Source organism: Ruditapes philippinarum, unplaced genomic scaffold, assembly GCF_026571515.1.
Source record: "Ruditapes philippinarum isolate M1 unplaced genomic scaffold, ASM2657151v2 ctg4371_1_1_1_1, whole genome shotgun sequence".
NCBI lineage: Eukaryota > Metazoa > Mollusca > Bivalvia > Venerida > Veneridae > Ruditapes > Ruditapes philippinarum.
This window is the reverse complement of record NW_026854030.1, coordinates 1-26,166: the sequence shown is the minus strand read 5'-3', so window position 1 is coordinate 26,166 and position 26,166 is coordinate 1. Positions and strand designations below refer to the sequence as shown.

Genomic DNA, 26,166 nt, shown 5'->3' with positions numbered 1-26,166 from the left:
TTTCTTATGATTGGAATAGAAATATAACACGAAAGATAATTTAATATATTGTATACATTTTTTTCTTTTTTGTTAATATATATGTATATTATGCTCAGATACAGAGGGGATGTGTTGCAGGGAGTCATGACCTCTTGGGATTCGCCCGTTGATATCAGCTTAAAAAAAATCAACGAAAATTAAAACACATTGACATATGACCCCTTTTAAATCATTTGTATTAAATGTCAATCCTTGTTTGGAATATGCTGTACTCCTTGTCGAATATTTCTTTCAAACCTGGGTGAAAATATCTAATTTCAAACTAACTTCTTCATATGCACAGCAAAATTCAACCAATTTGTGAATACATATTGATTTTATCAGGATTCTTACTAATTATTGTTAGCAATAAAAGTTCAATTATATGATTTTCAATGCCAAGTAGTCATTTAACGTTTAAACTGTATTTCGCCGATAACGGGACTCTGTTGAAAAAAAAACCCGCCGGTCTGGGCTATTACTGCTGTTCCTGTAATGATATGTACCACTATCTTGCTGATCACTGTCGTTAGCGAATGAACTATTTATAGACCTAAAACGCGAGCCACTGTCAATCGAACTCGGCTGTAGAACTAGATAACCTTTATAATGGTCGGAGTCGGGGTAGTCCGGCTGCGGCTCATGACTCACTCTTTTTTGTGTAAATTGCCGTTAAATAACCATCATTTCCTATAAAAAAAATGTTGTTGTTGTTTAAAACAAAAAGGCACTTTTACAAAAAAATACTAAGCGCTAGCGTTTGAATGGTTAAACTTACATCATAAGTCACATCAGAATTAAGGGACGAAATGTATACACAACACAAATGGCAACGAATGTAACAAGTAGATAAAGCAGATAAACTGCTCTGGAGGCGACATTGGTTTCTTACGTTATGTATTGTTTGTGGCTGAGCAGCCCTTAACTAGCCTTAACCATGTGACCACAAATTCGCTCAATTCAATTATAATTCCCTGATACCTGTATGCTTAATGATGTTCTTATTGGCTATTCAAGCACTGAGAGAACGGATTCCGGACACGTTGCCTTTCATGTTCTTAAAAGTTATATTCTGCCAAAGGTAACCTATAAAGTTTGATGTTTGTTCCTGAGTTTGTACTTGATCGAGGTCAGTGTGCTAAATAGTTAATAAAACATAAACACAAATATTTTACCTGATGGCCATTTGCTATATCTACCACTAACTGAACTACCTCTTCTCTCTCCTTGCATGTTGTTATCATATTCGACAACGTTAACATTATCAGCACCTATCATACCAGCCTCATTCAAATTATGATATACTTCCGGCTGAGATATTCTTTCTTCTGAACTAAATTTATACATTCAATAGAAATGTTTCAATATAAATATAACTATGTGGAATCAAGTACACTTAATTAGAATTGGTTATCTCTAACTTTTGGGAATAGTAAGGAAAATATAAAAGTAAAATAACTGCACTGCAAGTTAGACCTACTTTGGTATCTAAAAGAAAACCGTCGCATTGATCTGTCAGAGCAAAGACATGCGGAAAGTAAATAGTTTCCTTTGCAGTGCAGAAGCAGACAAAAATTCCTTTTTTCAAGATATCAAACATACTGTCCCGCTGGTTGTCAACAATAAACTAATGAATAACTTTTTCTCAACTGATCCATTGAATTTGACTAGAACAAAATACACAAAACGAGAAAAAGATGAATCAACTCGTGAAAAAAGTCAAATCAAAGGTGTTTTCGAAGGCAGTACTGGACAATAAAACAAAGACAAAAATATGTCATGTTACTAATATGTATGTAACAAAACTTAAAAATTGTTTATCATTCTGGAGTCTTTTACTTATTCTATTTTATTAAACAGTTATCCCTAAACATACGTTGGAGGGTCCGGACTAAGTATATCATCGGCTGTTGCATATCCACTGTTACGACCATACGTCTCGTATGTATAAGGATTGCCTTGAACATTATTATGACCTGTTCCGTTTTGCTTTCTGAAATAATTTGATGCATACACATTTTGTATTTGGTAATTATAATTCAAAGTGTATAAATAGTCATTAAACAACTTTTCCTTTAAGACCAATCACTTGCATGTGTAAAACACTACAAAAAAATCAACAATGAGAAAATTTGCAGTACCTGATAATGTGTTAACTTTTTACATAACTTTTGTATGTTTGTTGTTTTGCTTCATAGAATACATGTATACTTTGTACATAAAAGAATGAGAATACACATATTGTATCATTTGTACTAGAACCCTTACACTAAGACCATGTCAATTTTTGACAATTCCGAGCATGACACCCATTTTCGCGTGGATATTTTGTCTCAGTCAGACAAATTACACAATCAAATATAGACGAAACGATATAGAGAAGATATTATCTTGCCGCTGCCGAGGTAAAGACCATATATAGACAAGCCTACAGACCTACACAGATTTTATACAATTTTAATTGTAGAATTTTCAAAACATTACTCCAGCAATGGGTAGTCAAAGTTCAAATTACAAAACGAATTAAGCATAACAAGTCTCAACTTCTGTTAACTTGAAACCAATCAATGTGTATCAAAGCTTACAATGACTCTATATATACGGTGTTCAATCACGATCACATCAACTGAATTGTGTATATGCTACAAAATTAGGCTATGGAAAACAATATGCTTTTGTAAAAATATGCACTGAAATTGAACCATGCCAAACTGGCATGACTGAACAAACCTTTTATTCCTACGGCGACACAAAAACACAGAGGCAACCCCAACAATAACAAGAAACACAACACCCCCAACGCCGATGGCTATGTAGATCACATAAGATTGCTTGCCATCCTCCTCTACAATTTCCACTGGAAACGTCACTGTAATATATATTGGTAGGGTGACAATTACCCTAAATAGCCTATTTATAGGTGCTACCCGGACCCATTTTTTAACAAGACATGCTATATACCAAAAAGTTCCTAAAAATTTTTTGTTTCCAAATCTTTCCGGGGATAAAAAAGCTGGGGGAACAGAGAAAAAAGGATGGCTTCCAAGATTGGCCACCACAATTTTTGAATTTAAACCCCTTAGTCAAAAAAAAAATGTTTGGGCCCTTTTTTTCAAAACCCCATAAAAGGACTTTATGTCAGGGAATTTTGTTTATTAGTCTAAATTTTTTTTGAAAAAAAGTTTTGGGGTTAAAGGTCAAAAAACATAAAAAAAGTGTTTAAAAATCTAAATTTAAAAATGTCTAGCCCCAATTTAACCATGTTTTTTAGCATTCACATAAAAAAAATTTTAATACAAAAATATCGTTAATTATTTTTTTATTCTTATTTAAAAAGGAAAATTTTTTAAAAAAGTACTATGCCGTTGAGTGTTTTCATTCTATTTTATTTTTTGAAAACAATGTGTATTTCTGAGTGGGTGGAGTAAAATAACAAACATCCTAATCACAAATTAATTCTAAGTATCTTTATAAGTAACTTTACATGTATTCTTTATTAAACGGCTTTGTTAAACCCTATTTATTTTAACAAATCTTTTTGTAATCAAAATCGTTGGTGAAACAGTGATAATATTTATTATTTGTTTTTTGTTGTTTTTTGCTTCTGCCTGAAATTTCAAAATGTGTTATGTACCCAACCCACTCAGTTATTTGAAAGCTTCGGGAATATATGTAGTAACTCATCAAGGAAAGTGTACATGTTTAAATAAGTTTTCATATTTAATAAATTAGGCAAGACATATATCATATGATTATAAAAACTTTTTTATAAATAATAGGTTATTGTCTTTCATGTGGTTTATATAAAATAATAACAATTAAAAAACATAAAACTATTTTTTCTTACAAAAACTTTATGATTTTCATTACATTGTTATTTTACCGACCAACATAGAAAATACAAATTTTCTCAAAGGAAAAAGAAACAATCAAATGAAAAACTTAAATGACACATTTCTTACATACGTGATGGTTTCTTGCTAAAAAAACTTATTAGCAAATTACCTTATCACATGGAAAACTTTTCGGACATTTTTAAATATTAGCAATTATTCGTAATTTTTCAACTCAATCGTCAGCGTTTGTCTGTTAGAAGATGTTTTTACATTAAAAATAAATACTTAAATTGTATGTGTGACATGTATTTGATACAAATGCATCTGTTTTAACAGCTTGAAATTAAGTATTAGTAAACAAATTGTAATTTTCATATTTTTCGTGACCATCTTGGACACCATCTTGAATTTCTCTGTTCGCCACGATTTATGCCACTTTATGCCGGCAGTTTTGAAAACTACGAATATATTGAAAAAGTTTGGTTTATGACACGCCTTGTTAAAAATGACTCCGGGTTCAAGTTTCTGAATAGCTTGATTGTGTCACCCTACCAATCTTTTTCTAGATACTATTATATTGACAGGTCAGTTTGTCTTGTTTTAAGTTAACCCCTTTACTACATGTACACCTTTTGCTTCTGCCGATAGGTAGACAATGATTACTACAACCTCCGTTACAGTCTCTACATAGACCATGTCCTTACAAAGTAGAATGTAGTTGATAAATCAAAAGAATTGCCTGAAGATCTAACAACAGTAGTGTCAGGTCCAGGTTTACACACGTTTAAGGCTATGTTTAAAAATGATACAATGTATTTAGTATGGTATTTATAATAGCATCGTATCTGGAAAAAGGTTAAGTATGTTATTTTCTAATTCAAATCATGATATAACAAATAGTAGATCGATCATATTATCTTTTTTCTGTTCATGATTTAGAAAACACCTAATGTGGAATATTTAAAATTTATGGATAACACAAAAAACTGAATAAATAATATATCAACCAAAACACAAGACATAAATGTCATAACCGTGAGCCAATGAAATCGATATATTCTTTTTTTTTTAATCTATCTTGAATGCATGATTTTGTTTTCGTTTTTCTACCTGCAATATTTTTAAAGAGCCGCTGATTTCTTCAGCAAATTAATAACATTTAGGATTTTATTACGATATTTTTGTATTATATAATCATGATTTATATTGCGATATGAATACAGGACAGAACGTAATTGTATACCAGTCTTCTTGTATATACATTCTTAATCTGCATAAATATCAGATGATAATAGAATAAAGGTATTTTTAACAAATTTATTCATTTTACCTGTCACAGACTTTCTAGATATGAAGAAGTTGTCAAGGGATCCGAACAAAGGTGACTCAAATACATCACTCTGCTGCAAGCCATTGATTTTGTTAATTTGTACGATCTTCCTGCAAATAAAAAATGACCCAGTGTAACAATGGTTATATTTTTATTCACCTTCGGATTTGATTCTGAAAGAATATTAACATTGTCTGACAATCACTTGAAGAAGGGTCTCCAATTCATAATAATTATTTTGATTTGCATTAAATTTCTGTCAAACCAATCTTTATTCCATTTGAAATGATGACTGAAACGTATATACGAGTGTTGTCTTTGCTTATTCCCTTCGACATCAAAATACACACTTTATAACTTTTAACAACACATACAAAATCTGACTAACCGAGCATAGCATTGCATGTTTAAAAAAAGTAACATGTTTAATGCTATTTAAAGTTCAATGTTCTAGTAATTACCATTCTATTGTTTACCTCTGTTGCATTGGGACTAAATATATAACATCAGAAAATATTTCTATGGCAACCGGCCTTAAGCCACGCCCAATGTAAACAATTGTAGTTGCTAAAGATTGTGTGTCAATTTTCTCGATTTTGTCCAAAACACTGTCACACCAATATAACCCTCTGTCTGGAATAAAAAAAATGTTTATGTTGTCTTCTAAAGAAATGTTTGCTATTAATACGTTACTATCATGTAATGTATTAACCTCTTAACAAAATCTCGCTAAGCCTAATAAGTACAACCATGCACAATAATATCTCATTATCAGATATACACTCAATATTGCTACCTTGGACTTGTTATACAGTAGAATTAAGAAAATCGGAAGTTCTCAAGAACGACCAAAAGGAAAATTAAGTATATTAGTCATGAAAATGTACGAGACAAGCACATTGCAAAAGAATTGTAATACAAAGAAGACGTTACACAATGGTTCGAGTAAATTTTTAACACAATTTTCAGTGTTGTTTTCTTTTTTCTGGTCCTTCGGGATTATTGCTTGGAGTGGTGAACATTGAAAATCGCTTCAGCCGACGCTAGGGGCGTGGAGGATGTTGCACGAATAGACTAAATCAAACAGTCTACAACGTTCATTTAATTGTGTTGTTTTCATTATTTCTGGGTAACCAAACTATTCCGGTTTCGCGGTGATTTTAATGAGAGATCTAGTAAGACAAGTATGCACATGAATATAACTATCAGTCATTGTGAGCAGATTCTTGCTTTCCAAATTTCCTGATGTCTTCAAAGGTCAAAGTGCAATGCAAACATTTCGATCACATTAAAGTTACATTTAATTAATTTCATAAAAACATCAATAACGACAGTTCATTAATACATTGGGTTTCATATCGAATCCAGATCTTATTTTGGTGTCCGGACAACCAAAAAGAGTTTTATGGGCATACAAATGTGCAACCTCATTGTGGCGAATTCGGAAGAACAATTTCTGTTTGCATGAGAAACTCCGCCTTCAGATCATCCGACTATCAATGTTTAATCAACAAACATGACTATAAGTAGCAGTCCTAATTTAACGGTATATTTCCGCATTGTAACGGATATTTTCATACAAGTTTAAACATTTTTATGAAATGATTATTTTTTTCTGAACCCCAGGCCTAGTGCACCGTGAAGCTTAAACGGTTAAAGTGTGTTTGCAAGAGAAAATCTTAATTTTGTTATGTTCCGGATAGCAACTATAACACCGTGACGTAGCGCATACACGAGATGATTATAGTCTTTATTATCATGTTAAAATTCGTATACGAACTTACCGTGGGGTTTTCCATTTTAAATCCTAATTTATGAACACTATTTGATAAGATTTACAACGATACTGTAAAAAAGGTAATTGAAACTGTTGAAGGATTTTAGGCCGACAGCAAAATACTTTAACATATTTATTCAATGTAGCTTTAATGTTACAGTATAAAGCATAATTTATTAAAGTTTCGCATTTTATTTGATATTTTCTATTCTTTTGATAAGCACTGAATTTTAAAGCAATTTCTTACCATCATCTAAGTCAAAAGCTATATCCTCAGGTTTCTCCATGGACTGTACTGTAATTGGACGAACGTTTGACCCGTCCATATTTGCAATGACAATGCGTGTATTGCCTTCGTACCAAGCAATTGACCTTGAAAAAAATACAATCAAGTAAAGATTTAACTAGGCGTGTTGCACTGTAAATCTTTTCAAAATATTTCCTTTATAAATGTACATCTGGAAATAAGTTGAGGAAATTCAAATTGGTTGTGATTGAAAGCACTGTCATGAGATGACTACTTAATTTAGCTCAAAAATGTATTTGATAAGTAGCGATATCAATTTAGTAATCATAAACCAGTAAGTTTATGAGTTTAGTTTAATGTTAACAAAATTATTGAAGCAAATTAAAGCAAGTGTGTTGGGTTTTTATTAACCAAAAATGTAAGTGTATGGTGTTGGAACGTTTACAAAACATATACTGGTGGATATTTTTGGTAAATATTGACGATTACGTAACCTTAAATGATAATATGATATATTATGTAGCAAAATTTGTAATAACGTGTGTAACCGTCATGTGCCTGGATGATAGCCTCAACACTTTTCCTGTCAGTAAGGCGTCTAATGCCATTTTTGGTGCAGAACTTGTTCCAGTTTTTACAGATTGACAACAGGTAGTTCGTGCCATTGTCCAAATAGGATTTAAAATTTCAGCTGTGGTCATGTCAAAATTAAGGCAAAATGTCGGGTATGCCTAACTTATTTCCAGGTGTATATATAGAAATGTATAAAATAGAAATGAGAACAAATATCAATATGGCAAAGTGACGTCCACAGAACGTAGTCCCCAACGCAACCCAGTCACACTAGCAGGGTACAAAGAAGGCATTGGACTAAAACAGGAGAGGTGACAAAGGCCGAAACTTAAAGTGCTGAAACTAAATGGACAAGATTAGGGTGCAAGGAAAATGGATTTGGGCACAAAAATAGGATATGAGCGGAATGGTCAGGAGATACACAACGCCAAAAACAACTCAACAAGACAGGCCATCCCAGTTCGTGACAACATGTTATACATGTTAAAACACAAACATGTGGAACACAGAGCGGTACCGTCTTGGAACTGTCAGTGGTAATTACACTACTGAGGAGTTTAAATTTTTTTCGGGCCCTAACAATTAGAATGACCCCATTTATTCTCCCCGTCCAAATGATCAGTATGGGTCTGAAAACTATCCGATACTGACCTTATAAATTCTATTGTGCATATACATATTGCAGAATTAAATATACATATTCATAATTGACAATAATTTATCATTTCAAAAGAGTGGAATATGGTCGTACCCTTTTTATTGGATAAAGAAGCGAAAAAAGATAGATGATTGGGATTGGGAGTGTTTGCACCACGGTAAATGAGTCGTTTATAGGGTTAGAAATGATAGCCAGGTTTTATTGAATATTTCTTCAGGAGTTTAACACAGTTGGAGGCACGTAATACCTCATTCTTAGCTCCAATATGTTCTTTATGACGAGAAGAAGTGTAAATTAAATGAATCCCAAACAAGTGTAATTTAACAATTGTCATAGTTACAATAGTGTATAGTCAAACATGTTCCACAAAGGCTAGTTCAAAGTGCATGACAAGGGATAATTATGAAATGAACAGAAAATCACACATAGTAAAATAATGTTTGATTTAGTGCAATGTACCCAAAATCGAATGAAAAAAAATATAATAAAAATATCCAAAAGAACATTCAAAAAGGCAATTTTGAAACTGCTGAGTCTGTTCATAGACGATAGTGGTACTGAACGTGCCAGCATACACCGTCTTAGACAAAATTCAGAAAGAATATAAATGTATGCTGGACGTTTCATAAACTGTTTTTCCTCGTCCTTTCTAGAATGGGTCGATCTGCATTCATATTCGCGTAAACCTTTGTTCAATTGGTTAACCTGAACCTGATCCATTTATTTGATAACTCAATGGTATTTTTTGAATTAAGTTTTAAAAATACGGAATATTAAATGACACAAAGCCTCCATGTAAAATCTAATGATTGACTTCGAAAATTAAGACTAGGGTTACAGAACCTTAGAAATGAAGGAAATACTAGACTGGTATAAACTAGAAAATTCCAAACGAATAGTTTGAATAAAGTATGTCTTGTTTCTTGGGAGAATAATGTTTTAAAATTTAACTTCTTAAAAGTTGAAAATTTGATTACCCAGATTGAGGCATTACAGCAATTTTTCCAATGTTGGAAATTATATTTGTTGAATCAACTATCGTCAGTGAATTAAGAGAAGGGCTGACTACGGATATCTTCTGTCCAGATGAGATATATATGTTTCCAGTAGATACATCTACTGCTATAGCAGCATTATTATCAACACCTGCAATTGTAAAACAGCGTGTTGTTAAAGTATATTATACCATACAAAAGAATCAGCAAAACGACCACAATGATTTACAGATAAAGTGTATGCTGACTAGGGACAGGGAGAAAAGTGGTAAATAAATGAATTGATATTGCTGACTTTATCTCTTTCTTAGTTGGTACATTACTTACATATACGCCCCTTACACATTTACTTGAGAGGAGAAACAGAAATGAATAAAAAACAACAAGGGAGAGCACAGTTCACGAAATGCCGTCCGTTTAGCTCAATAGGTAGAGCGTTGGACAGTAAATCGGGGACCCTGGTTCGATTCTACGGTCATTCGCACTGTACCTCTGCTCTGGTATGTACAGAAGTTTCAGGTTCTTGCGAAAGTGAAGGTAACTAGTACTGATAAATTGCTCGACAGCCTGCCCAGGAAAACGATGCGAAGGCTGAACTGTGCTCTGGTAAATTCAATGCGGCTTAGTGCCTTGATCCGAAGTGAAAACTACCAGCCAACACCACCACTGTCACATTAACGCCTACAATAGGCACGAAAATGGCAGGGATTGAAAAATTGAGAGAACGTGGGTGGGCTAATTACTAACCAAAAGGGAATCTTGTAAATTAGTTTGATCATTATTATAGGAAAAGAGGCTATAGGCAAATTGCTAAAGGTTGGAGAGATAAAAGGTAGGAAACCCCCTCACGACTACACATAATCCGTCAAAGTAACAGCACAACAGCGCAGTGATTCATGCATACGAATTGTGAAATAATTTATTTGTTGAATTTGTGACATTTTCTAACAATCGAAATACTTTACTAAATACGTTACGGTAATGAAAATATAAAAATATTCTTACCAGACATCACTGCTGTCTCGTCAGATGTACCTAACGTAATCTTTTTTACTGCGTTAGTATTTTTATCAACCCATATAACGCCATTCCTTTTGGGATCAAACGCCATTCCTACAGGAGCATTATCTGGTCTAATTTCAATAGTATGTATAGCTTTTGTTTCTTTGTCAACCTGGTACAGCCCTTCATGAACTTCGTCCAGTACAACAAAATAATTCTCATTCAAAACAGCTGCGAAAAAATACTGAATTGTTATTCAAGTTAGTAAATCACAAAAATTAATTAGAAATATCATAATGGAAAAAAATACACGCTAAGTGAAATAACATATGCGTAATTATATATTTTTTTCTTTCTGTCTCAATGTAAAGCAAACCTGTTGCCGTATATTCTAATAGGCCTAAAAAGTACAACTAAACTGGAAACAAGTTCTTTACCTGACCGACATGACTTGTTGTCACCGTTAAGAAAATATCCAAGAAAACAAGCACATTTTCCTTCACTCCCTGGAAGACATACATGTTCACAATCCCCATTGTTTATTTCGCACGACTCTGTAAAATCAGAAAGACAAATTCATTGTCAATTTTTTGTATTCCGTATTTTTACCTGCCCCGTTATTACTTTTTTTCGTTAATTGAGGAGAGATGTGACACTGATAAACTAATCCCAACAGTTTTTAGAATCTATAGTTAAAATAATGAGAATGAAGACAAATAAGGTAAGGGCAAAGTTCACAGGACGCAGTCTCCAACACACACCCAGCTACAACAGCTGGGCGCCCAGAAGGCAACAAACAAGAACTGGGAGAAAACACAAGGCAGGCGACAGGAGATAAAAAGGCATTGAGCAGAAATACAATTTCGGCGGCGAAAGATGGGAAGGGAAATGCAATAAGCAGAAACACAATTTCTGCATATAAAAGTCAAACAAAAAATACTTACTGTACTACTCTAAAATACAAGCTGATAATGACTGTGAAAACTTTTATAAGGAAAAGATAAGTTCGAGATAATATACGACCATACCAAGATCAAATGGTTGCAATGCTGATTCATAAACATGTACATCTTCAACAAAGCCGTCATACGCTTTGTGTAAGTTCACACTAAACCTTTGTTCATCTAGTTCGTAGACTATATCAAACTGTCTGTCTTCTTCTGTTGACGATATAATAAAATTCTGAAATATTTGCATTAGTGTGAATTGGTCAATAATGAATGCTCTGTAAAGTCATATAATAACTAATTGTCATACAAGGATTTTGTATCATATCTGACAGCGAATCATTAGAGAAATGTACAATTGCATTGATGTTTTTGGAAATATGTGAGATACATGATCTGGTAAGACATAATCTATATAATTTTATATATCTAAAGTCAGTAAAATATTTCAGAACAAGATATTATTGTGCCTGTGTTGATACCAAATCATTTTTGTTTTACGAATAACCATTTTAGATATTTCTATTCTTATCAATATTTGAATACTTAGTGACAATTTGCAAATTGCAGAACAATCCACTTTTAATATTTTTGAAATGATGTATTTTCAACAATTTCCCATAATTTCCTAATAAATGACGGAAAAACATATAATACAATGTTGATATGAAAGTTATCAAACTAACATAAAATTGTGAAATGGCCATTTAATAATAAATGACATATAAACATATAAAACAATGCTGATGGCCATTTAATAATAAATGACGGAAAAACATATAATACAATGTTGATATGAAAGTTATCAAACTAACATAAAATTGTGAAATGGCCATTTAATAATAAATGACATATAAACATATAAAACAATGCTGATATGAAAGTTATAATATAACATAAAATTGTATACAAAGCAAGCAAACATTTCTGAAAAATGTATATAAAATTTTATACACACATATCCCGAAAAATTATCAAAGGTTGGGTTCTAAGAATATTGCCTTGCCTAAAACTGTGTATGAAATTAATATACACACATATCTTGAAGTGAAAAAAAAATCATTTGTATATAAAATTATAAAAAAAACACAAAACCTTTTGATGTTTATAAGCTTGTCAAAAATTGAATACTGAATGTGGGTGGGATGGTGGGTTATTGAAAATTGTTATGAATTATTTCTTCTTCTAAAATGGCGGACTTAATCAGCATCAATTATCACATTGTACTTACTCATAACAATAACCTTAGTGTACTTACTAGTACGGCTTTTTCGAACCCAATATCTTTCGACCTATGACTAAAGACCTAATGAAACCCACCATCAAACTTGTAAGTGACCATAAAAACATTTATTTTGCAATAAATTAAGTTTTATGTCAACATTTCAATTTGTTGTATCTTTGCCTGAAGAAGTTTTCTCTGTTTGATAATTTTCAAGAATAACAACTACACTTTGAAATTGAAATGGCCATTTAATAATAAATGACGGAAAAACATATAATACAATGTTGATATGAAAGTTATCAAACTAACATAAAATTGTGAAATGGCCATTTAATAATAAATGACATATAAACATATAAAACAATGCTGATATGAAAGTTATAATATAACATAAAATTGTATACAAAGCAAGCAAACATTTCTGAAAAATGTATATAAAATTATATACACACATATCCCGAAAAATTATCAAAGGTTGGGTTCTAAGAATATTGCCACAAATTGTGTAAAACACAATTCCCCCAACCAAAACTTCTTTAATGAAATTGACTAGTCATGTAAAAGGGGACAAACAAAATTATTCTTTAAATGTTTGAAACAATGCTAATGAAATAAACAAGAATATTAAAAATATGTACATCACAAGATGATAACTAAACTACCTAATATAAGACAACATTTTTATTGGCACTACGGATTTAATTGACTGTATGTGTTAGAAGGTACCTTGTATGTCAGAGGCCCTTGTCCCCATGACATAAAGTAAACTTGTGACTGAAATAAATGTTGTCTTTATTTAGATTACCTTTTTAGAGTAAAGGTGTATACTGATATCACCATATGTGTAATATCCAAGTAGATCTTAAATTGATACAAATTAAAATATAACCATGCTGGCATCTTAACCTAAGACATGAAGTTTTAATTTACCTTAACACAAAGGAATAATCATGAATTTAAAATTGAACATTATGTACATAACAAGAGATATACAAATTCTAATATCGTAATATGAACATATAACATATTATTGGCACAAACTTACAAGTGAGTGTCTGTGTTTGAAAACAAGTTTTTGTCAGAGGCCCGTGTCCCCATGACAGAAAGTGATGTTGTGATTGTAATAATTGCCGCCATTCCTTGAAAAATACATAAAAAAGGATTATGTGCATTCTGATGCAAAGATATTAAAGATTGAAAAGAAAAAATGTTAAATAGCAAACTCCAGGTACTTCAAATTGGCACAATGGTTTAACAAATATATATTTGTAAGAATTATAGTTCTTAATTGTAAATTTATTTATTATAATCACATAATTTTCATAGTTTGATTGTTTCGATAGTATTTACTATTTAAAACATTGTTTGACTCATTCAATTTAACATAGCTTCACTATTTCCGCCAAACGTTACGTCTTATTTGTTTCCCGTAAAAAGACGTCATTAAATTGTTTTACGGTGACGTCATTAACCGTTACTTTGATATGTTGTTTTGCCTTGGGCGGAAGTGCTTAAATTGTTGATGTGTTTTGTTTATTGATGTTTTCCAATGGAAAGTAGATCATAATCGGTAAGCAAGTTATTAATAATGTATGAATTTTAAATAGTAAATTCAATATTGTTTAAATGATGATGAACTTTACAATATTTGCCGTGAATTAAATTATAAACGGAATTATTCGCGGAAATATAAAATAACAATATTATTTTAATAGATTAAGTCTATAATTGTAAAGGTGATATCGTATATTTATGATTTGTATTAGCATTATTATTTTAGACAATTTATTGTATTTTATTTAAATGCGTTGTAATCAGTATTTAGTTTGTTTATTTATTATTTTTCAGAGAATCGCATTGTTGTATCACATTGATATATTATTCCATGAATGAGAATAAAGAAAAGTGTTGAAATCTGCGCATTCTTGACTATTTTAACGGAAAACATTTACAATTCTCGATTCTGCTGTGACGAAAATGCCGTCAACAAATAGTGCGGAAACTTTGAATCAGGAGTTTGTCAGTGTGAAGAGATCAAGAAGTGCAAATGGCGCTCAACTGACGAAACTATACAATGAACTTGAAAAGAGCATGATGTCCTACAATAATATTGAAGAGGTTAAACTACTGAAGAATAAATTATGTGAACGCTTTGAACATTTCAAATCAGTGCATTTACAATGTTTTAGATTTGTGCGCGCAACCGGAAGTTGTTGCAGACTTGGAAGCGAACTTTGAGAGCTGTTTAAAGAACTTTGAAGAATTCAGGGAAAGATTTTCTCAGTGGATCGCGGGAGCTATTGGACCGCAAGATGGAGAAAATATTCCTATAGAAAATGACGAAGAGTCAAATGTCAGCCATGGAAGTTCACGTACTTCAGTCTCGTCGCGCCGGAAATTACAAAGTGCTAAAGCAAAGCGTTTAATAGCAGAACACAAATTAAAACAACTTAAAAAGAAACAAGAACTTGAACGAGCTCGCCGGGATCTTGAAATGAAACAACAGTTACTAGATTAGCAGTCGAAATTAGAAGAAGCAGAGATAGAAGAAATGGTGTGGTTAGAAACGACACAGGAAGAAACCGGGGTCATATCTAACAATCAAAATGCTCAGCCTGACGTACAAAATAATATGACTAATCATATTCAGGTGAACAACCGTACAGATTCTGTGAGAAATATAACTTTGACACAGCCCAGACCGGAAATAAACAGATCGTGTATACCGGAAGTTGACAGTGAGACATCGAACATTGACAGATCATTTCAAAGATTGGCGTCAGCACTTCATGAAGGATTCAACTTACCGAAGCCAGAACTATTGACATTTGATGGGAAGCCTGAAGGATACTGCAAATTTATCAAAAACTTTGAAACAAACATTGAAAGCAGAATAAGTGACAATAATTTAAAGCTAAGTTATCTCATTCAGTATTGTACAGGTAAGGCAAAATCTAGTATAGAAAGATTGTGTTTTGTTAGAACCGGAAGAAGGTTATAAACGTGCTAGGTCAATATTATTGTCTAGATTTGGCAGACCACATTTAATTGCAAGGTCTTACATTGATAACTTGGTAAATGGTGCTCAGATTAAAGCGTCCGATGTTGAAGGGCTATCTAAATTATCTTTAGAGATGCAGAAATGTGAAATTACACTTTCTCAGTTAGGATTTTCCTCTGATATTGATAATACAGAAAATTTAAGATGCATTGTTAGGCGGCTCCCAACACATATAAGGTAAAATGGGTAGAAGTAGCACATTATATAAATGAGTCAGGTAGAGTGCCGCGCTTTTCAGATTTGTCTAAATTTGTAGACGAAAAATCACGTATCGCTAACTCCATGTATAGCTATGATCTTTGTAAAAACAATGATTTTTATCAAGAAAGAAACCAGAAACAGTTCTGGCAAATATTACAGTAATGATAGACCAAAGGTTACTACTCTAAATACACATACTGAAGAAAACGGTCATGAAAGTAGTAAATGCATTTGTTGTTCAGGTAACTGTGCAGAGTTATCACTGTGTAACAAGTTCAAGTCAATGAGTCTCAATGATCGTTATAAACTGGTAAGATCACTTAAATTGTGTTACAATTGTTTAAAAGGTAAACATTTTACAAACAAGTGTAGAAAACCAAAAATATGTAATGTTACTAATTGTAATGTAAAACACCACATTTTGTTACATAGTTGGGTAAAACCCGATAATGGCCACACAGCGGTCAAGTCGTCGTGTAACTGTGCAGCAACAGAAGGTTCTACTGTAAAAAATTGTCTGGGTATTATTCCTGTAATAGTTAGGGGTGGGGACGGTAGTTCTTGTCAGACATATGCCCTGCTAGATGATGGGGCCGATAAAACTTTATGTGATGAAAGATTGTTACGGGAGCCTGAATATAACCGGTAAGCCCGTCACATTCCGGATGTCTACGGCAAACTCACGTGAAGGTATTATACATGGTCAGGAGGCCGACTTAGATATTCAACCTATCGATGGAAATGAAAGTATTACCCTAAGAAAAGTCTGGTCAGTAAAGTCATTACCGATATCAACTCGATCTGCAGCTAAATATGCAGATATCCGAAACTTACCGTACTTATCCGGTATAAATATTCCAGATATAGACACTAATGACGTTATGATGTTAATAGGACGGATTCACCTGTTGCGCATATACCGCTAGAAGTGAAATTCGGAAATAGCGATGAACCGTACGCGATACGCACTCGTCTTGGATGGGCTATACGCGGTCCAGTTCCAACTACGCAAGAATCCAACGATATTAACATAAATTTCTTTTGAGTCACGTGACATGTTGTTTACAGCAACAAATTGAGCGTTTGTGGACAACTGACTTTAATGATAAATCACAAGTTAATAGCTGCATGTCTGTAGAAGATAAAAGTGCAATGAAATTCATGGAGTCAACTTTAACTCGCGAGGATGGTCATTACAAGCTTGGTCTTCCTTGGCGTGATAGAAATTCATCATTCGTAAATAATATACCGCTTGCTTTCAAGACAGATTACAGCAGTTTGAAGTGCAATTGTCAAGTGCCCAATTTTTGAAATTGAAATGTACAGAACTATTTGTAAATTTTAAACTTTTGAAAAGGAATTCATCGGAGTAATACATCGTACCAGAAAAATTGCGTTTTTTGGTATACGCCGCACACCCAAAAACAAAGGGTATCAACTTTTTCTAAAACAGAAAAATTTAGATTTTTGGCACAGGCCCAAATTTTTAAAGGGTTATAGAAAAACACGGGCCAAAATTTTTAGGAAATTTATTACCCCGGAAAGGAATAAAAGATGATTTTTGGGGTTTAAAAGAAAAATTTGCTTTTAAAACTTACCATTGTGCCCACTTTTGGGGAAGAAAATTGAAACATTTACTCTGTTTGGGTTCAACTTAGAAGTGCAGGGGGAAAAGGGTTTTTTTAATTACAAGGATTATTGCAAACAGCGATATCTGCACCATGATGTAGTGGTTGAAAAAGGTAATCTCACCTTGTCTGAACTAAAGACATCTTCTAGCGCAGTTGTAAAATACGTTCAGATGGAATGCTTTTGCCGATGAGTTAATAAACTTGCAAAAAGGAACTAATGTTAAAGGTGAAAGTCCGATAGCTTCATTAAATCCTATACTTAAAGATGGTTTAATACGTACAAAAGGACGCATTATTTACCACGATGAAACGAAATGTCCAATCATTCTACCGAAACGGCATCATTTAACTACTTTAATGATACGTTTTTCCCACGAAAGTCAAGGTCACGTCGGAGTACAACAAGTTTTAGCAGCTACACGAACAAGATACTGGATAATAAATGGACATAGCGCTGTCAAGCAGGTAGTAAGGAATTGTGTACCATGTAAACGCAAGAACAATCCGCTTTGTAAGCAACAAATGGGACCGTTACTTGATGAGCAAATCACACCAGATAAACCGCCGTTCTCATTTATCGGCATAGACTTTTTTGGTCCTTTGATGGTAAAATCAGGAAAGTCACAAGTAAAGAGATATGGGTGTATTTTTTCTTGTTTAACATCAAGGGCCGTCCATTTAGAAGTTACTCATAGTTTGAGTACAGATTCGTTTATCGCCGCATTGCAACGATTTATTAGCCGGAGAGGTCTACCGGAAAAGGTATATAGTGACAACGGGACCAATCTAGTAAGTGGAGATTGTGAATTACGCAACTCCGTACGAGTGTGGAATCAATCCGAAATTGGACAATTCATGTTGCAGCGGAAATCGAATGGAACTTTAACCCTCCGTCAGCTAGTCACATGGGCGGTAATATGGGAACGGATGATACGATCGACACGTGCAATTTTGAGATCGTTAGTCAAAGAGCAGCTTCTGACAGATGAACAACTTCTTACTGTTGTAACTGAGGTTGAAAAAAATACTTAATGATAGACCCATTACCCGAGTAAGCGATGACCCAAAAGACCCCCCAGTTTAACTCCAAGCATGATTTTTTTTTTCATTACTAAAGTCCAATACATGTATTCCACGTGGTATTTTTTAGAAAAAGAAGATACATATGCAAAGAGAATGTGGAGACAGGCTCAGTATCTTGCTGATATATTCTGGAAACGATGGATTCGGGAATATATACCTACCCTACAATCTCGACAAAAATGGATGAGACCACAAAGAGATATCCGTGAGGGCGATATTGTACTCGTGGCTCAGGAAAAACATACCAAGGGGGCAGTGGCCGTTGGGCAGGGTTGAATCTATAAATGTGGGTCGGGACGGGCATACACGAAGCTGTGTGGTCAAAACTAATATGTCACAATTCTTAAGACCAAATAACTAAACTTTGCCTACTAGAATGTTCTATTTAAAAGTAAAGGTATACCTTACAATAAGCTATTGTTTGTATTAAGATCTGAAAATCGTAACGTTTCAATGGTGGGAGTGTAAGAAATTTATAGTTTCTTAATTGTAAATTTTATTTACATTTATAATCACTAATTTTCATAGTTTGATTTGTTTCGATTAGTATTTACTATTTAAAACATTGGGTTTGACTCATTCAATTTAACCATGCTTCACTATTTCGCCCGTTACGTCTTAAATTGTTTCCCGTTTAAAAAGCGTCATTAAATTGTTTTACGGTGACGTCAATTAACCGTTACTTTGATATGTTGTTTTGCCTTGGCGGAAAGTGCTTAAATTTTGTTGATGTGTTTTTTGTTTATTGATGTTTTCAATGGAAATAGGAATTTCATAATCGGTAAGCAAGTTATTAATAATGTATGAATTTTAATGTAAAATTCAATATTGTTTTTAAATGATGATGAAACTTTACAATATTTGCCGTGAATTAAATTATAAACGGAATTATTCGCGGAAATATAAAATAACAATATTATTTTTTTAATAGATTAAGTCTATAATCGTAAAAGGTGATATCGTATATTTATGATTTGTATTAGCATTATTATTTTAGACAATTTAATTGTATTTTTATTTTAAATGCGTTGTAATCAGTATTTAGTTTGTTTATTTATTATTTTCAGAGAATCGCATTGTTGTATCACATTGATATATTATTTCCATGAATGAGAATAAAGAAAAGTGTTGAAAATCTGCGCATTCTTGACTATTTTTAACGGAAAACATTTACAATATGTTTTGAAAACACCTTACTGTCAGAGGTCCCTGTCCCCATGACATAACTTAATTTTTAGTGACTGTTGTAATGCTAGAAAACACATGTTTACAAATGATTTGCATTATTTGTGCAAAGTTGTACATTGAGATCATTTATTAATTTGATAGAAAATGTTATATCAAGCAGAAATACTATAGGCTATATGTTCAAAGGCCACTTGTCCTTTTATGACAACAAGTTAACAAATTAGTTTTTACAAATCTTAGTGAATGCTGACTTACAATTAATGCAATGTAAAACTCTATTATGCATTTGTTAAGGACTGCTATCCATTTGCCATTATTACACTTTGTAACATAGGAAATTTCTTATATACTTTTTAAATGCACAAGAATAGACCATATTGCCTAGTAAGTTTCAAATCTTTCTTCTGAAAAACCTTGTTTCGCTGCAGTGCGATCGCAGCTCCAATGTTCCCCAGTCTTATCTTTAGCACACCAACTGTGCAAGGTCCCCATTTCGTGCAATTGCTATAGGACAGCATAAATGTGAAAACTAACACGCGACTTTCAAGCTTAAACAATATGAAATAGTTCTTTTATACAGTTATGTGATGATTTTGCAACCATTCATTAGCCAACTGGCATTTGAAAACCATTTTGTTTGACAGGCTACCCTCCAAATCTGAATTACTAGAATCTGTGAAAGTATCTTAATGAACACAGAAGTGACTTCAATGGTCAGGTAGAAACATCGACTTGCATTAAATTGAACATGAACGATGACCATGCCAGAAAAAAATCTGCTCTGCATCTTTTGATAACTGTTCTAGATGCGTGAGATTTTTTTAAAACCAAAGTTAGATCAATGATACGACGTAAAAAATTGCCCTGCCTGGAACAATAACAGCACAAGCAAAATTAAGCAAAAAATTACGACTGTAGTTCAAGAGAGAGTTGCTTTTTCCCGATGCTTTGAATTTCGTCAAGAGCTAGAGCGAATCTTATTAAATTTTTTGGGGCAATTTTTCTCCATTAGCTACCGAGATCCAATCTCAATTCCAACAAGAGACATGATTCTGCATGGCCGACCAAGTTTTAGCATCATTAATTCGGTAAACCAAACTAAAGCACACCAGCAATATGAAAAATTTGTTAACCTTTTTCACACAGCAGTTTTTAATTGTCCCCAACAAAAAAAGAAATCATCTAGAATGTGTGACAATTATATAAACCAAGTTTGCTTTTCTGCAATTCACTGAATATCAGAACTTGATCTTGTCAAACAATGCGCAAGAATAGCTCAGACCCATAGGTTAAAATAATAATATCTATCATTTATTTGAAGAAACAAGACGATCAAAATCATCTGGGGTATAGAACAATACGATAAGCATTGTTGATGTTTACTTTTCATCATGTACGAAATATGACCACAAGCTCTGAATAAATGAAACAGCTGCTATCAATGTTTGGATAGGAAAACCCTACACAGTAATTATCTGGGGATACCATCATTGAGTCAATTTCTTTTAAAGGTATGATAAATATCTGGATTTAAACAACAGACTTGAGTGACGTAAATTAAATTGACATTAATATAATTTATAAGAAACTATTATGTGATAATTACTATATCATTAAATACACATTAAGCATTATATTTAAAAATTAATGTTTTGTGTTAACTTGGCTTAAAATAGTAATATATGACTGTGGGTTGAACATAAAAAATATTACAATCTATGCAATAAAGTTACATGCAAAACAAATTGAAACAATACAGCAAAGGAATTTACAATTCTGATCAAACCAAATACTAAATGTTTAAGCATAGAAGGTACCAACAAATAAAAATGATTTAAAAACTAAAAGAAATTCATACACAACTTTATAAAATAACAAAACAGAACAGTCTATATGGAAAGGTGGCCTTAAAATTAAGCTTTATCCATCATATTCCTTAAAAAATTAAGGAACATGACTAGAAAGAACTCAATTCCTTAAAATCAAGGAAAAGAATTTCAACTCGTTGAAAATTTCACCTTACAATTTAAGGTTATTTTACTAAAATAATATTTAGCATTAAACAATTACCTTACAAACTAAGGGGACATTTAACTAAAGTATTCCTCACAATTAAGGACTTTTAACAAAACTGTTAAATTATTAGGACTTTACGACTAAATTCGAATAAACCACCTTAAAATTAAAGGGTATTTACTAAAAAATTACTATTTAGCATTAAAAAAATACCTTACATTAAACTAAGGTTCATTTAACTAAAGTTTTCCTTACAAATTTAATTACTCTAACAAACTGCTAATTCTTAATGACTTTACGACTAAAGTCGAATAAACAACCTTATTAAAATTAAGGCGTATTTTACTAAAATATATTTAGCATTTTAACAATTATACCTTACCACTAAGGCACATTTAACTAAAGTATTCCTTACAATTAAGGACTTTAACAAACTGCTAATTCTTAGGGACTATTACGACTAAAGTGAAAAACCACCTTAAAGATTAACGTATTTTTACTTTAAACAATTACCTTACAACTAAGGCACATTTAACTAAAATATTCCTTTACAATTTAAGGCTTTAACAAACTGCTAATTCTTAGGGACTTTACAACTAAATCGAATAAACCACTTAAATTAAGGCGTATTTACTAAAATAATATTTTAGCAGTTAACAATTACCTACAATTAAGCACATTTAACTAAAAGTATTCCTTACAATTTTAAGGACTTTAGCAAACTGCTAATTTCTTAGGGACTTACGACTAAAGTCCAATAAACCACCTTAAAAATTAAGGCGTATTTACTAAAATAATTTAGCAGTAAACATTACCTTCAATTTAAGGCACATTTAACTAAAGTATTCCTTAAATTAAGGGACTTTAGCAAATGCTAATTCTTAGGGACTTTACAACTAAAGTCGAATAAACACCTTAAAATTAAGGCGTATTTTACTAAATTAATATTTTAGCAGTAAACAATTACCTTCAATTAACGCACATTTAACTAAAGTATTCCTTACAATTAAGGACTTTAGCAAACTGCTAATTCTAAGGGAGTTTACGACTAAGTCCAATAAACTTCCTTAAAATTTAGGCGTATTTCTAAAATTAATATTTAGCAGTAAACAAATTTACCTTACAATTAAGGCACATTTAACTAAAGTATTCCTTACAATTTAGGACTTTAGCAAACTCTAATTCTTAGGGATTTATGACTAAAGTCCAATAAACCACCTTAAAATTAAGGCATATTTTACTAAAAAATATTTAGCAGTAAACAATTACCTTACAATTAAGGCCACATTTAACTAAAGTATTTCCTTACAATTAAGGACTTTAGCAAACTGCTAAATTCTTTAGGACTTTAAAGAACTAAAGTCGAATAAACCACCTTAAAAATTAAATGCGCGTATATTTTACTAAATTAATTTTAGGCAGTAAACAATTACCTTTACAATTTAAGGCACATTTAACTAAAAGTATTCCTTACAATGAAGGACTTTAGCAAACTGCAAATTCTTAGGGACTTTCAACTAAATCGAATAAACCACCTTAAATTAAGGCGTATTTACTAAAAATAATATTTAGCAGTAAAAATTTCCTTTACAATTAAGGCACATTTAACTAAAAATTCCTTACAATAAGGACTTTAGCAAACTGCTAATTCTTAGGACTTTACGACTAAGTCCCCAATTAAACCACCTTAAAATTAAGGCGTATTTTTACTAAAATAATATTTACATTAAACAAAATTACCTTACAACTAAGGCACATTCAACTAAAGTATTCCTTGTACAATGTAAGGACTTTAGCAAACTGCTAATTCTTAGGGACTTTGTTTGTTTGTTTGTTTTCATTTTACGCCTTTTTTCAACAGTATTTCAGTCATATAGGGGGACTTAGGCGGGTAGTTTCCTAACCATCGTTTCCTGGAGATTTACCACCAGTATAGACAACCTTCCTCCGCGCTAAACTACCAAAGCATCTCCCGGGGATCGAACCACGCCAGAGCAGGTACCTGGATTAGAAGTCATCACTCTTAACCCCTCGGCCACGGGGCGGTTTCTTAGGGACTTTAAAGACTAAAGTCGAATAAATACCTTAAAATTAAAGCGATTTTACTAAAATAAATATTAGCATTAAACAATTACCTTTACAACTAAGGCACATTTAACTAAAGTATTCCTTACAATTAAGGAACTTTAGCAAACTGCTAATTCTTAGAGACTTTAGACTAAAGTCGAAAAACCACACTTAAAAATTAAGGGGTATTTTACTAAAATACTATTTAGTCATTAAACAATTACCTTACAACTAAGGCAATTTAACTAAAGTATTCCTTACAATTAAGGACTTTAACAAACTCTAATTCTTAGGACTTTACGACTAAAGTCATAAAACCCCTTTAAAATTAAGGCGATTTACTAAAATAATATTTAGCATTAAACCAATTACCTTACAACTAAGGCACATTAACTAAAGTATCCTTTCACAATTTAAGGACTTTAACAAACTGCTAATTTCTTAGGGACTTTTACGACTAAAGTCGGAATAAACCACCTTAAAATTAAGGGAGTATTTTACTAAAATAATATTTATAAGCATTAAAAATTACCTTACAACTAAGGCACATTTAACTAAAATACGTATTCCTTACAAATTAAGGACTTTAACAAACTGCTAATTCTTAGGGGACTTTACACTAAAGTCGAATAAACCTTAAAATTAAGTCATTATTACCTCCTAACTATTAAATTCATAAAATTGTATAATAACAATAATGGATGCCAGAACATTTTTGTATAAAAACCAAATATTTCACTAGCAAATTTTCAAGTAAATGTGCAAACATAGTCCTTACAATAATTTGATAAATATATAAACTATTACATTAAACCACAATTCATATCAGTCCAAGATTCACTTTTGGGACTAAATGTAAGGTAAATAATTTTCTTCTTACACTTGAGAACCAGGAAATTTACTTTCACTTGTGGTATGTACTTATTATGTAGTCGATCCGGAATTTATGATTTCAATAGCTTCAATACGCTCCACGAATTTTGTAATATTTAATTCATGCCAGCAAATTCAAATGAACGCCATCTCTAAAGATGTTTGGGTGTTTTTTTTATTCCTTAATTTTCCAATAAAGTACTTCGAGAAAATTTGTAAGCTCCTTTTTAAAATTGGCATGTTATCCGCTATACCTAAAATCCGCTACTGCCTAAACAAACTGTATTCCTGTATCTCTGGTCATAAAAACGTGGCCTATGTCTGAGAATTAAACTGCAACACCAAACCTCCGCAATGTTGTTATCGAACTTGAATATGCAGAAATGTTGACATTCACACCATAACAAGAAGTTCAGTGATGCACTAGTTGAAAAATATCAGATTCCACCCTTTTGTCAAAGAAATCGTTTCCACCAGTGATATATTGAATGTTTTCCTAATATTAGTATAGACATTTGTTCTAAACATAGAATTGAAGGTTAATCATCCACCGGTGTTTTTATACACATTATGCAGATAATCCAATCGCAAAAATACTTTAGACACAATTTCCTTTGTTTACAAAAATGGAAAACAAAGACAGTCAAAAACCAAACTGTGGCAAAAAATTCCTACATTTAATTGCGGGTAAGGAACCTTTGGGCTAATGACGATCAAACAAAAATAATACCGTGCATAAAAGCAATTTATTGAAAATTGTTATGAATTATTTTTCTTCTAAAATGGGGACTTAATCAGCATCAAATTTTCACATTGTCTTACTCATAAAGATAACCCTTGTGTACTTACTAGTACGGGGTTTTTTTGAAACCCCAAAATCTTTCGACCTAGGGCTAAAAACCTAATGAAACCCCCCACAACTTGTAAGTGACATAAAAACATTTATTTTGCAATAAATTAGTTTTAAGTTTATTAGCATTTTATTTTATTTGACCCTTCAACTGTACAAAAATTACCCAAAAACTAACTGCATTTGAAAACACTTTTCGGGAAAAATTTGAATTCCCAAATTTTTGAATTTAATAAGATATTGTTCCTAACATAAGAAAAATTATCTGTATTTTGTCAAAAAAAAAACTTACAAGGGTAAAATAAATAAAAAGTAGAAGTGACGGTTACATGACGTGGGGGCATAAGAGAGCAATAACTTTTTTTACAGGGGGAGTAAACTAATCAAAATATAATTTAAAATACTTTACTTTATAAACTGTAACGGCATGTGTGGGTTCCCCCTTTGTTGCAGTGTATTTTCTCTCGCCCCGGGTTTTGTCAGTATTTTATTCCTATAGTCCCTCACGCATTCCAAACAATCTTTAACACAAAAAAATTTATATTCACATGCCATAAATTATATAAATTGTTTTTTAAGATCTGT

At 32.2% G+C, this 26,166-nt stretch overlaps 1 protein-coding gene across 1 annotated transcript; it reads right to left on the bottom strand.

Annotated features, from left to right (window-relative positions):
• On the bottom strand, window positions 1-26,031 carry LOC132738726 (sortilin-related receptor-like). Its single transcript, XM_060726320.1, has 11 exons — window positions 25,991-26,031; window positions 11,468-11,621; window positions 10,877-10,993; window positions 10,443-10,670; window positions 9,420-9,588; window positions 7,212-7,336; window positions 5,664-5,820; window positions 5,188-5,297; window positions 2,752-2,890; window positions 1,197-2,014; window positions 1-711 (listed from the first exon to the last, which is right to left on the bottom strand). Exons 4-10 carry the CDS (start codon window positions 10,546-10,548, stop codon window positions 1,888-1,890), a joined length of 933 nt encoding a protein of 310 aa, XP_060582303.1. The 5' UTR covers window positions 10,549-10,670; window positions 10,877-10,993; window positions 11,468-11,621; window positions 25,991-26,031; the 3' UTR covers window positions 1-711; window positions 1,197-1,887.
• Window positions 26,032-26,166: the final 135 nt, after the last annotated feature.

Excerpts from the sequence above, each read along its gene's own strand:
- LOC132738726 (XM_060726320.1), bottom strand. The coding sequence starts at position 10,548 with ATGGCGTTTGATCCCAAAAGGAATGGCGTTATATGGGTTGATAAAAAT. Across the intron at positions 9,589-10,442 it reads CGAGACAGCAGTGATGTCTG|GTGTTGATAATAATGCTGCT; the intron begins GTAAGAATATTT and ends TTACAATTGCAG. Across the intron at positions 5,298-5,663 it reads TTAGTCCCAATGCAACAGAG|GAAGATCGTACAAATTAACA; the intron begins GTAAACAATAGA and ends TTTTATTTGCAG.